Below are 12,150 nucleotides of genomic sequence, written 5' to 3'. Positions count from 1 at the left end.
TGTGTTTTGTTCCTATCATGCAAAGTGTTACGAATGACAATAAAACTAGTCTCAGTTTGAGTTTTCTTTTGTTTCATAAGGTTTATGATCTACAACGGAGTATTAGGGTCACATTGACAAATAAAAAAATCGCAAACTTTGAGAATAAAGTCGTAAATTTACAACTTTATTCTCGAAGTCTGTGGGTTTTTTTTCTCAATGTGGCCCTAATACTCTGTCGTAATGATCTCAGTTGCTGTTTTATTAAAGTTCACAACGGTTCAATAAACTAAAAGGAAAAGAAACACTTTTAAAGTTTCCTTTGTTAAACTGTTACAACAAGGATTTATGATTCCTCTCCTTACTGACACATTAACACATTGTCTTTGTTTTTGTTTTTTATGTATGTTTGCTACAAAACAGATTATTGCACCAAACAAGACGGACAGAGAATAACTCATAATCCTCCCGAGAAAAATCTAGTTAATAAAGTGAAATGGAAAATAAATGAAAAGAAAAAAGAAGTGTAGTTGTTATTGATCGTATAATAACAAACCTCCTGCTTGTAAAATGAAATAAAAGCAGAGTGAGTGTGAAAGAGAAACTCTATAAAAAGTTAAAAACCTTCCACGTGTGATATTTAATTATAGTATAAATCACATTATAGGATGTGACAGGTCGTCAGAGTTGAGCTCTGACCTCAGGAAACATCAGATTAATGAATTAACATATTTACTACAATGGGAGAGTGGGAACAGAGTGTGTGTGTGTGTGTGTGTGTGTGTGTGTGTGTGTGTGTGTGTGTGTGTGTGTGTGTGAGACAGTGTTTTCTCTGTGAGATCACTGTTGGAAACTTTAAACAATAATCTGACAACGTCACCTCCCTCTCCCATGACCCCTCACCCCCCCTCCTCCTCCTCCTCCTCCCCCCTTCTCCCCCCTCTGGTCCACTTCCACCACCCAAACCCACAAAGACACACACACACACACTCTCTCACACACTCTCACACGCACAGACACACACACCCCTCGTCTTTCTAAGCATCGGTATGACATCATCCCTGTGGATTGGGAAATGGGGTCTGATGGGGGAGGGGAGGAGGAGGAAGAGGAGGGAGGGTGGGGAGGAGGAGGGGAGGGGGGGTCTGATCTGTTTTGGAGCCAGACGACATGTTTAGGTTTGAAATGAGCCGAGATGGATCAGTTACAGAGGAGGAGTGGTCTATGTGGTCATACAAGTGAATAGTTGAAATAATACGAGTTATAAGTGAATAAATAAAGGGATAATGCAGTGCACTATAATCATTAGGGGTGGGAGAAAAAATCGATTCACATAAATATTGCAATATCTTTTTTGACGATTTTTAAATCGATTTTTTTTTTTTCAAAAATCGATTTCTTTTTTAGAAAAAAAAAACATTTTTTTTTGAAATTTTTTTTTTGGGGGTGGATTTTTTAAAATATTGTGCAATGTGAATTTGTTCGCCTTTTTTACATACAGAGAGTCCAGGTTTTGAAAAGGGTTTAAGTTCACTTTATAATGGAGTAGGCTATGTTAATTTATAGGCTCCTACAGTATTTGTGTGCAGATAAATGTTAAAAATGCTAAAACTAAAAATCGAGAGAATCGGCAATATTGTAGAATCGCAATTTAAATCGAATCGCCATCCAAAAAAATCTTAGAAGAATCGAATCGGGAGAAAAGCATATCGTCCTAAGCCCTAATAATCATTTCATTGAAATCAATCACTTCTTGTACTGTACATACTGCTGGACTGCAGATATATGTACAGTATATATTGCTTTTTATAACTTTGTATTTATTATTTGTGCTCTTTTTTCCTCCACTTACTGTATGTTACTGAAATATTGTAAATTTCTTCCATCATGGAATGAATAAAGGAAAATCATATCTAATCTCATCTTAAAAAGATAAAAGTTAAAGACAGCAACAATAAAATGTAACAAAAAGCCAGACGACATGTTTAGGTTTGAAATGAGCCGAGCTGGATCAGTTACAGAGGAGGAGAGGGGGAGGGAGGGAGGGAGGGAGGGAGGGAGGGAGGGAGGGAGAGGTGGAAGGTTTTGACGTCTTTTCTTTGCTCTGTCGCTCCTCAGACAGTTGGAGGAGGAGGAGGAGGAGGAGGAAGAAGAGGAAGGGGGGGGTAAAGATGGAGGACGAGAGGAGAAACGTGTTATTTCTTTATCTATTTTATTCTATCTATCTTCTGCCCTTCTAACTCCACAATACCCCCTCCCACCTCCCCTCCACTATAAATACCCCCCTCTGCCCCCAAATAGAGCGGCAGAGCTCCACATACCCCGCAGACAGTAGCTATTATCCATCCTGCCCCTGCTATTACCCCTGCAGCCCGTCTGTCTGCCCCTCGCCAGCTCCTTCTCATTGATCCTTCGTCTTTATTCTCCTTCTTCTTTATTCTTTATTCTACACAACGACTGGAGGAAATCATACGTTTTATTTTGGCTCACGATTCTCCCTCTGGTTTCAAAAAAATCAGCAAAAATAGACACAAAATGGTAAATTACACTGTAAAATAACGTGTCAATGTCGATATTCTGGTGAAATAACTAAAAGAAAAGAAGAAAACGTCTTCGAAAACGTAATGAAACTTATTTTCTGCTTCTTTTTCATCTAAATCTAATAAAAAACATCTGAGCTGTTTTGTTTAAATCACAGCGACAGATTCAAATGTTTTTAAATCCAAAACCAAAATAAGGTTATAACGTGGTTTATAATTATCCTTTGTATTACATTTAAATAGTTATTATATTGCAGGTTTTATCACAATGACTCAGGCTGCGTTCAAGACAATCACATTTTGGTAAAAACAAGCTCAGAGTTTATGAAAAATGATGGATGAATCATCACGGTTAACGGTAAAACTGAAGTTGTAACAATTATTTGTCGATGTTTTCACACATCTTCATCTGCTTCCAAAATAAACATAAAAAAGGGCTGCTGCATATATTTTTCGTGTTCAGCAACTTCTTTCGGGCGTTAACCTGTGGTGTGAACACTGTGATGTTAGAAGTTGTAAATTGCAGAGTTGGAGTTACGACTTCCAAGTCGCCTTGAACGCAGCATTACTTCAACTTCAGCTTTATTGTCCCCTAGGGGAAATTCATGTTGCAGAAAGGTAAAAAAAAAAAAAACCCTCAGAACATATAGAGCACATCCACACAACATTTAAATGACAAGTATCCCAGAGGGCAAACTGGGAGCTGTTCCATACAATCGAAAATAAATAAGTAAGTAAATAAATAAATAGATAAGTAAGTGTATCATGACTGTTTAGAATTTGAATTAAGTTGGGTAATGGCTTGTGTTATGAATGAGTTTTTCAGTCTATTTGATTTGGCTTTTGGCAATCTAAACTCACAGTATGAGATAATTATGGTTTTAAAGATATTGTGAAACAGTGTGCTTTAAAATCTACTCTTATTATTATTATTGCAATAAAATCTTTAATTCCTTAAATCTGCAGTTTATATAATAATAAAAGATCCAAACCTGCACGTCTGTGTATTGATAGAATATTGTGATGTCATGTTTATTAACTTGTTCATCCAGATGTTTAGTCTCTTTCTGCTGACTCACCTCCCTGCAGCCCGTTTTCATTTACAACTTGAAAATATTGTTCAAACAGGAAGTGAAGAGATTTGAAGGATTTTTTTTTTTATCTTAAACGCCCTTTTTTTTCTTTCTTTTTTAAGAAACACAGAAACCTGCTGCTTCTCTTTGAATCAGGTGAAAGTCTGTTGATCGTGTGACACCTGAAAATGTGACGATGATGTCGCTGCTGCAGAACCAGACACATCACATGTTACAGCTTCACAGGACTGTTTCAAGTGCTGCAGCCTATTTATCTTCTCACCGCTTCTCTCTCTCCCTCTCCCTCTCATCCCTCCCTCCCTCTCTCCTCTGTCTGTTCTCTGCCACACATGCACTCCACTTGCTCTCATTATAACAAGAGAGAGAAACAGAGAGAGAGAGGTTAGTGGGACAAGAGGGTGAGTGAAGATGTTTCACTAAACATCTAAATAATAATCAAAACGGAGAGAGATTAAAAAGAAGAAAAATAAGAAGGAGGAGGAGGAGGAGGAATAAAAGAGCAGGAGCACGGATGAAGAGAAACAGAAGTAAAAAGGTGTCTCATTAAACGGAAGAAAAAAAAAAAGATAAAATAAAAAAAGGAGCTTTGATCCGCCCACTCGGAGCTGAGCGAGCGAGCGCTCTCCAGGGAAACGGGCAGAACTCCTACAAGTGCATGAAAATGATCAGAGCTCAAATCTCATGAGTCACCAATCACTCCATCCAAAAAAAAAGAAAAAAGAAGAGAGAAAAAGGAGAAAGAGAGAGAGAGAGGGAGCGTGGGATTCGTCCTCATGCATAGTTTAGTTTTCCAAAGTGGACAGGAAGTGACATCATGGCGAGACAATGCGCTCTTTAAGGACGGCGGTGGCGGTGGTGTTGGTGTTGGTGCTGAGGCGGAGCTGATTTAATGACATTTAATTAAATTTAATGAAAAATATCTGATACAGGATATAAATCCTTTACATCAGACTCAAATAAATAATAAAAACATACAAAAATTAAACACAAATATACCAACCCATAGGCTACATAATCACTAAAATACATATGACAGAATAATCCCCAAAAATAATTCATACCTTTGCCCTGTAATTCTATAAAAAGTCCTTGTTTGACCAACATTGATCGAGTCTATTTTTAAAAGAGTTCACTGTGTGATTCCACAGGTGAGTTAAAGGACGAACACTAACTAACGAGCACAACGAGTTGTTTTATTCTTTATTTATGTAACGAGGCGTTCAGTGTCGGCTCAGAAAAAAATAAATCCGACTGTAAACATACGAGACACAAAGACAGAGTCTGAATAAACAGCAGCAGCTTTTTCTCTGTCTGCTGTTTATTTACCACCAGTTCAAGTTCACACAGAGTTTAAGTAGTTTACGGTGCGATGCGTTCACTGACTCACTGTGACGTGGGGATTCGCTGCTTTTCTGTTTTACATTGGTGTAGAAACACTGAGGAGAAGGTTTGACTGGATTTCTTTTTTTTTTTTTTATTAATCAGCTGTTCAACATGTAGTTAAAGGGATAGTTCAACATTTTGGCAAATTGGCCCATTGCCATAATCTCTATAGTCATAGCAGTACGTTCATTTCCTTTAATTGTCGGTGCAAGCTGTTTTTAGAACGGCGGAGCAGAGCCGTGAGCTGCTCAGAGCTACGCAACGGAGGCTCATTATGGGATTTCTTGGTTTCCCTCATCAAACTCATCAAAATCCAACAACTCCACAACGCTCTGGTGGACAAGTTGTGAGCTGCACATTCACCACGCTATGAGATAATAACACAACGTTACCAGACAGAGTTGTTTTAGAGGGAAATACAGAGACTGTTGATGAAAAACTGTCCCTGAAGGCAACGTGCATCAGCGGTTTTGCATGAATTTCCCTCTAAAACAACTCTGTGTGGTAACGTTGTGTTATTATCTCATAGCGTGGTGAATGTGCAGGTCACAACTTGTCCACCAGAGCGTTGTGGAGTTGTTGGATTGTGTATTTGATGAGTTTGATGAGGGAAACCAAGAAAGCAGCTCATGGCTCTGCTCCGCCGTTCTAAAAATGTAATGTAACTTCTCATACAACGAAATACAAAATAGTTTCTGTGCCGCCAACTAACTACAGTAACTGCACCTCAGACAATTGACTTAGTATAAATACACGGTGCAAAAGCCAGATGACCGCAGTGTCCTCAAACGCCTCACAGACGCCCAACTGAGGTAAATAAACAGAGAGAGGAAACAGAGAAATGTGATTCGCTCCAGAATCAAATTTAAACCATCGTCCATCACCACAACAAGGAGCCTGAAGCTGGACGGGCGCGGCCACGTGTGTGTGTGTGTGTGTGTGTATATGTGTGTGTGTGTTGATGGGAAATGTTGAGGAAAAGGCAGAGCAGCATCATCATCATCATCATCATCAGTGTCCTTTAGAGGGGAAAGAGCTGCATGATTCAGCAGCGTGTCAGAGGATTTCAAAGAGATTCGTGACTCAACTAATCACAGTCTCCGACTCCTGACACACAACAGGAGCTCCTTACACACACACACACACCGACACACACACCGACACACACACACACACACACACACTCACGCACCCTTACCTCATGGTCTCTGGAGGTATGAGTGAGAGGAAATGATGGATTCAGACCTCCACCGAGGCTCTGCAAGTAGTGGATGTCACTATTCATCTCTCACACTCACACACACACACACACACACACACACACACACACACTCATACGCACACACACACACAACCCCGCACACACACACATGCAACCCTGCACACGCACACGCAGCTCTATGATGAAGATTTTCAGTGTGAATTAGTTTGGAGGATGTGAAAAGGACGAGTCTGAACAAACTGAAAAACATTTTCACCCTGAACTGTCAGAACCTCTGCAGCTTTCAGTCACACACACACACACACACACACACAAACACACACAGACACACACACACACACACACACACACACACACACACACACACACAGCTCAGGTATGAATGACAGTAGAAGATAAAGAAATCACACAGCACATGCGGCGATGTGCACACACAGACAGATAAAGCAGCGTTCCTACCTTGAACTCGTGCAGCTGCTGTTTGATCATCTCGACCTCTGAGCCCACGACGCCCTGAGCGTTCAGCCCCTCCTCGGCCCGTCCCAGCATGCATTGCAGCTCCGCCACCAGCCGGTAGAACTCCCCGACCCGCCCGGCCGCGTCCTCGATCTGGTCCAACCGGGCCTGACCGCGCTCGCTCAGCTGGAGAGGAAACAACGAGTCCGTTAATGCACTGGTTCTCTAGAGAGGGTTCAAGGGGGTCCGCAACTTTTTTTTTCTTCAATTTTACCACTTTTTCTAGAATTTTTTAAAAGAAATGTAAAAAAGATTTCCTATACAATTTTTTTTTGGAGAAATTTTACTTTTTTTTTTTTTAGATTTTTTTTTAACTTTAAAATAAAATGTACCAGTTTTTTCCTAGAATTTTTTTTAGCTTTTTTTTCTTTTTTAGAATTAAAAAAAAAACTATTTTTTAGAACTTTTAAAAACTTTTTTTTCCTTTTTTCTAGAATTAAATTTTTTTTTTTTTTTTCTAGAATTTTTAAAAACTTTTTTTTTTCTTTAAAAACTTTCTTTCTGGAAAGTTTGATACTTTTTTTTTTAAAGATTTTTTTTACTTGTTTTGGAGAAATTTAAAAAAAAAATTTTAAATAATTTTTTTTTAACTTTAAAATAAAATGTACCAGTTTTTTCTAGAATTTTAAAACACTTTTTTTTTCTTTTTAAAAGCTTTTTTTTTAGAACTTTTAAAAACTTTTTTTTTCTTTTTTCTAGAATTACATTTTTTTTTTTTAAGAATTTAATTTTTTTTTCTAGAATTTTTAAAAACTTTTTTTTTTCTTTAAAAACTTTCTTTCTGGAAAGTTTGATCCTTTTTTTTTAAAAAGATTTTTCTTTACTTGTTTTGGACAAATTTTACACTGATTGATCCAGGTGTGTCCGAGTAGTCACAATGGTCAGACACACCTGGATTAATCAGTTTGTCCAATAATGTAAGACAGGAAACAAAGGAGCAGCATTAAGTTCTGGAAGTAGTGGAGCTGTGCAAAGAGCCCATTGGGGTCTGTGGTGTAATTTGTGTCATTTCAGGGGTCCTTGATGTAAAAACGTTTCAGAACCACTACGTTAATGCATCATCATCCTCCTCCTCCTCACCTTTCCGGCCTGGCGGCTCAGAGCTTCGGTTTCCCTGCGCAGCGCCAGCAGGTCGGGCGAGGAGCCTTCTCTCCGCAGCATGTTGGTGCAGTCGGCGGCGTGTCCCTCCAGCTCCGTCCTCAGGCTGGACAGACGGGACAGGAAGCCGCGCAGGGCGTCCGCCTGAGACGCCAGCGAGTCGGCGTCGCGCCCCACGGGGCTGAGCGAGTCCAGCTCGTCGTCCAGGTCGGCGAGGCGCGAGAAGACGTCGCGCACGTGCGACTGGACCTCGCCCACGCCCTGCAGCCGCGACTCCAGGGACGAGCAGCAGTGTTCGATCTGATGGAGGAGGAAGATGAAGATGTTGTGAGACTTTGAGAGTTACAGCTCATTCGCAAAAACACCTTTTAAAAGGATAGTTCACCCAAAATTCAAATTTCACTCATTATCTACTCTACATCTCTCTTTTCTACACACAGTTACACACATCGCACATTTTCTACTTTGCACTAAAATCAACGCTGCCAATTTGTTATTGTATATACTTTTGTACATCACATTTTATTAGTGTGAATGCTGAAAGCATTTTCTTTATACTTTTGGCACTTAACTAGTCCTTCATACTTTGTGCTATTTCAACAATTCTCACATCAAAATGTTCAGCCTTTTCGGGACAGGTGTGCTATTACTTTTCTCTTTTCAACTATTCATACTTTTTGCAATATTCAACTATTTCTCTTTCCCCATAGAGAATGCATTGGAACAGTCTTGAAACTCTTCAAATCTTCTTCAACCTCTCTTCTCCACAACTCTGTCTGTAGTCCAGTTGGTAAGGTGGCCGCTTGCCAACCCCAAGGTCACTAGTTCGAATCCAGGCTGAGCAATCTTGTTATGTGATGTTGAATTCTGCTCCCCTCCCCCACCCTCAATTGGTTACAGGTGTTCGTTAAGAGAGGCATTAATTGCTACTGCCACCGTTTGCAGCACATCATCACATTACAATGGCAACATGTTTATGTCTGTGCTCTCTGTGGCGAAGCGGCAGAGTAAAGGTTTAGTGATCATGAGGTGGGTTCGATTCCTGGTTCAAATCTTGCCTCAACAACAATTATAGTGAATTATTTTCCCAGTCGTCCTCTGTTGACTTCTGATAACTTGCTTCATGTTGAAACTGCTGCTCTCAGCCTGAAATTCACAGAAATTTTCATTGTAAGTCATTCAAGCTTGACTCTCAAGCTTTCTTGGTGTTGACACAGTGTGTTTCCAACAGGTGCAGCTTTGGGCTCGTTAACTTCAGAGTGAGACAGAGTGCAGCTCATCAACAGACAACAGTCTCTGTAACTGTGTGTACACTGTGGCCTAGAGGCAGAGTGAAAGTCTACTGACCATGAGGTTGTGGGTTCGATTCCTACCTCGGTCAAACATTTGTATGGTGATCACTGCTTGCACTATTTGCTAATTCTGCAACAGTGTTCAGCTGCTTTCAGCATTCACACCATTTCCATTCTTGGAAATGCTTTTTCTAGTTCTTTATATTCTTATACTATATGTTGTTATCGTCACTGTGTGTCTGTGTAATGCTGCTACTGCACTGCAATTTCCCAGCTTGGGATCAATAAAGTATGTCTATCTATCTATCTATCTATCTATCTATCTATCTATCTATCTATCTATCTATCTATCTATCTATCTATCTATCTATCTATCTATCTATCTATCTATCTGTCTATCTATCTATCTATCTATCTATCTATCTATCTATCTATCTATCTATCTATCTATTCACCCTCATGTCAACTAAGGGCTGCGAGAAGTTTCCAAAAAGACACACCAAAAAACATCCAAATACCTCCATAGTGCTCGTATGTAATGTCCCTCTTGTATTGCTACAAACAAGCTTAAAACATAGACTTATTTAATTTTTTTCTGAACAATTTCTCATGTTGGGGCTTCAATACAAGAGGGACATTATGGACGAGCACTATGGAGGTGTTTGGATGTTTTTTGGTGTCTTTTTGGACCAAGAAAAGTGAGCTCCGTTCTCAACCGTCATATGGACATGCAGTGCTGCACGGAGCCCCGCTGTAACTCAGAGAAGCCACAGATAAAATTTGAATTTTGGGTGAACTATCCCTTTAATGGAAACATCTGCAAATACCAAATATACTTTTTCGTAATTTCAGAAATATCGGTTTCATTTTGCGAAAACCTGCAGCTACAGATGGAAACACTTTTTATTCAGGTGGAAGAAGAAGGGTTTCATTTGGCTCTGATCGGTTCAACACGCGCATCATTTCATCCGTGATGATATTTGTGGAGTTCCTTCAAACACATGAATCAGACAAACAGACGCCGGACGAGTGGAAACAGAACAATGTGAAACCAGAGCAGGAAGTGATGCAACACAACAGCCTGTAAAAATAAACTAACTTAGTGTCGGTGCAGCACAGAGAGTTATCTAAGAGCAGAGAGAGATCTGCATCGTCCGCTGCAGCTCTGTCAGATCAATATTTCAAAATAAAAGCTCAGCTCAGAGAGACAGAGAACCTTACATGGACTATTCAGAGGCTGAACTGTTGGAAAATATAGACACAAAGCCTCAAAGTTTACATTTCAAACTGTGATGAAGTGTCCGATGTCCACAGTGACCATATATGAAGAGTGCTAACGGTAACGGCCCGACGACACTGCTCTGCTCTGCTCTCTCTCAGCTCACACACACACACAAATACACACTTTAGACGTGACAGACACCCTCTCACACACTGACCCTCGGTATAAATAGTTGCTGTGGTTGTACAACAGCTCCTCGCTCCAGACTGAATAAACGCTGGACGTTTCTGTTCTGATATATGGGTCAAGTTTTATTTCTGTCGTTATATTAACCAGATTTCATTTATGACACCGAGCTACAAACCACAGACTCAGGATCTCATCAGGAATTAAACTGCTTGGAAATGAACTGATGTGTACGTATATGTCCTTTATATTTCTGTTTGGTTTCCCAACCTCTGCTCCATAAATAAAGATCATATATTATAAAGACTTGTACAGCTCTGGAAAAAAAAATAAGAGACCACAAATCACAAATGTTTCTTAAAAGCATCTCTACATGTATGACACTCATTCTTTTCTTTTCTGAACCACATCTGGTTTTATAGGAAGATTATAAATAAAAACCACTGCTGGGATTAAACATTGACATTATTATCCCACAAAAAAGACTGATTTATAAACTCTTCCTGAGTTAAAATATTCCTGCTGTGTTGTTTAGGAATAAATATGAACATGTGCTCTTTGCTTCTTATTGCATTATTATTATTCAAGGTCTGAAAAGACTTGATATTTTTTGTTATTTAGACTAGTTTAGTCATTTTCAGCCAATAAAAGCTCTAAATGACAATGTTTTTATTTCAATTTTGGGAAAAATGTTGTCGGTAGTTGACAGAATAAAACAAAAAAAATTTAATTAAATTTTACTCAAACACACACACCACTTCTTCACTACACTTCTTTGCTTGGATGTACAGTAGGTATTATCTAATTTGTGAATTAATTATTTGTAACAAGGGGTAGACAATAAAGGTTTGCTTCTTTCTGCCCCCTTTCATTCAAGAGTTACAGTATTGTCATTGGTTTTTATGAGTTTTATTTTAATTTTTGTTTTTATGCTCAATAAATGAATGAAATAAATAAATAAACTAAACTAAACTAAACTAAACCTATAAATAGTAAAACCAGAGAAACTGATTATTTTGCGAGTGGTCTCTTAATTTTTTCCAGAGCTGTATGTTTTTGATCATCTTCCTCTGACTCCTTGTGTTTTCTTTATTCCTCCTCACCTTCCCGGTGACGTCGTCGTACTCCTTCTCCGTGTCCTTGGCCTGGTCGTGGAGCCTCTGCGCCCCCTCGGCGGCGCCCCCCGGTGTCTGCGGCGCGTCCTGCACCAGCCCCCGGGCCAGGTCACGCAGGTAGACCACCTGAGGCTGCAGAGACCTCAGGTTCTCCTGCTGGCTCCGCAGCCGCTCCAGACTCTTAGCGCTGCAGGCCTGAAGGGAGGAAGGAGAGGAGGGGAGAGTCATCAGCACCGCACAGGTAACTGAACGATGGTGCATTCTAAAAGATCGCTAATGAACTTTATCATTATTTATGCAAAATTCTTTATGCACAAACAAAAATTTGCAAATTCGATTCCTAAATTTGCCCCTTTTCTACTACTTTACTCGATAAACAACAAAAAAAGCAAAACATTTCTAAGTAATTATGAAAAGCTTATCCCTTGAAACCTCTGATTTAATTTTTATTTATAACTGCCTTGTCCCTTTTTACTTTTTTCTATGTTAAGTTAAAGTTAAAG

The 12,150-nt window shown here is 39.4% G+C and overlaps 1 protein-coding gene across 1 annotated transcript in view; it reads right to left on the bottom strand.

Moving 5' to 3' along the window:
- LOC310993737 (microtubule-actin cross-linking factor 1-like) overlaps positions 1–12,150 on the bottom strand; it is a 207,296-nt gene that overhangs the window by 98,187 nt on the left and 96,959 nt on the right. The window contains exons 58-60 of the mRNA XM_083982185.1: positions 11,636–11,842; positions 7,815–8,132; positions 6,678–6,860 (exon numbers count right to left, since the gene is read on the bottom strand). Of these exons, the coding sequence (XP_083838311.1) occupies positions 6,678–6,860; positions 7,815–8,132; positions 11,636–11,842 (708 nt within the window). The remainder of the gene's footprint in view (positions 1–6,677; positions 6,861–7,814; positions 8,133–11,635; positions 11,843–12,150) is intronic.

The sequence above is a fragment of the Trachurus trachurus genome, assembly GCF_905171665.1.
Source record: "Trachurus trachurus genome assembly, chromosome: 11".
NCBI lineage: Eukaryota > Metazoa > Chordata > Actinopteri > Carangiformes > Carangidae > Trachurus > Trachurus trachurus.
The sequence above is the reverse complement of the archived record's forward strand: the minus strand, read 5'-3'. Positions and strand labels throughout refer to the sequence as shown.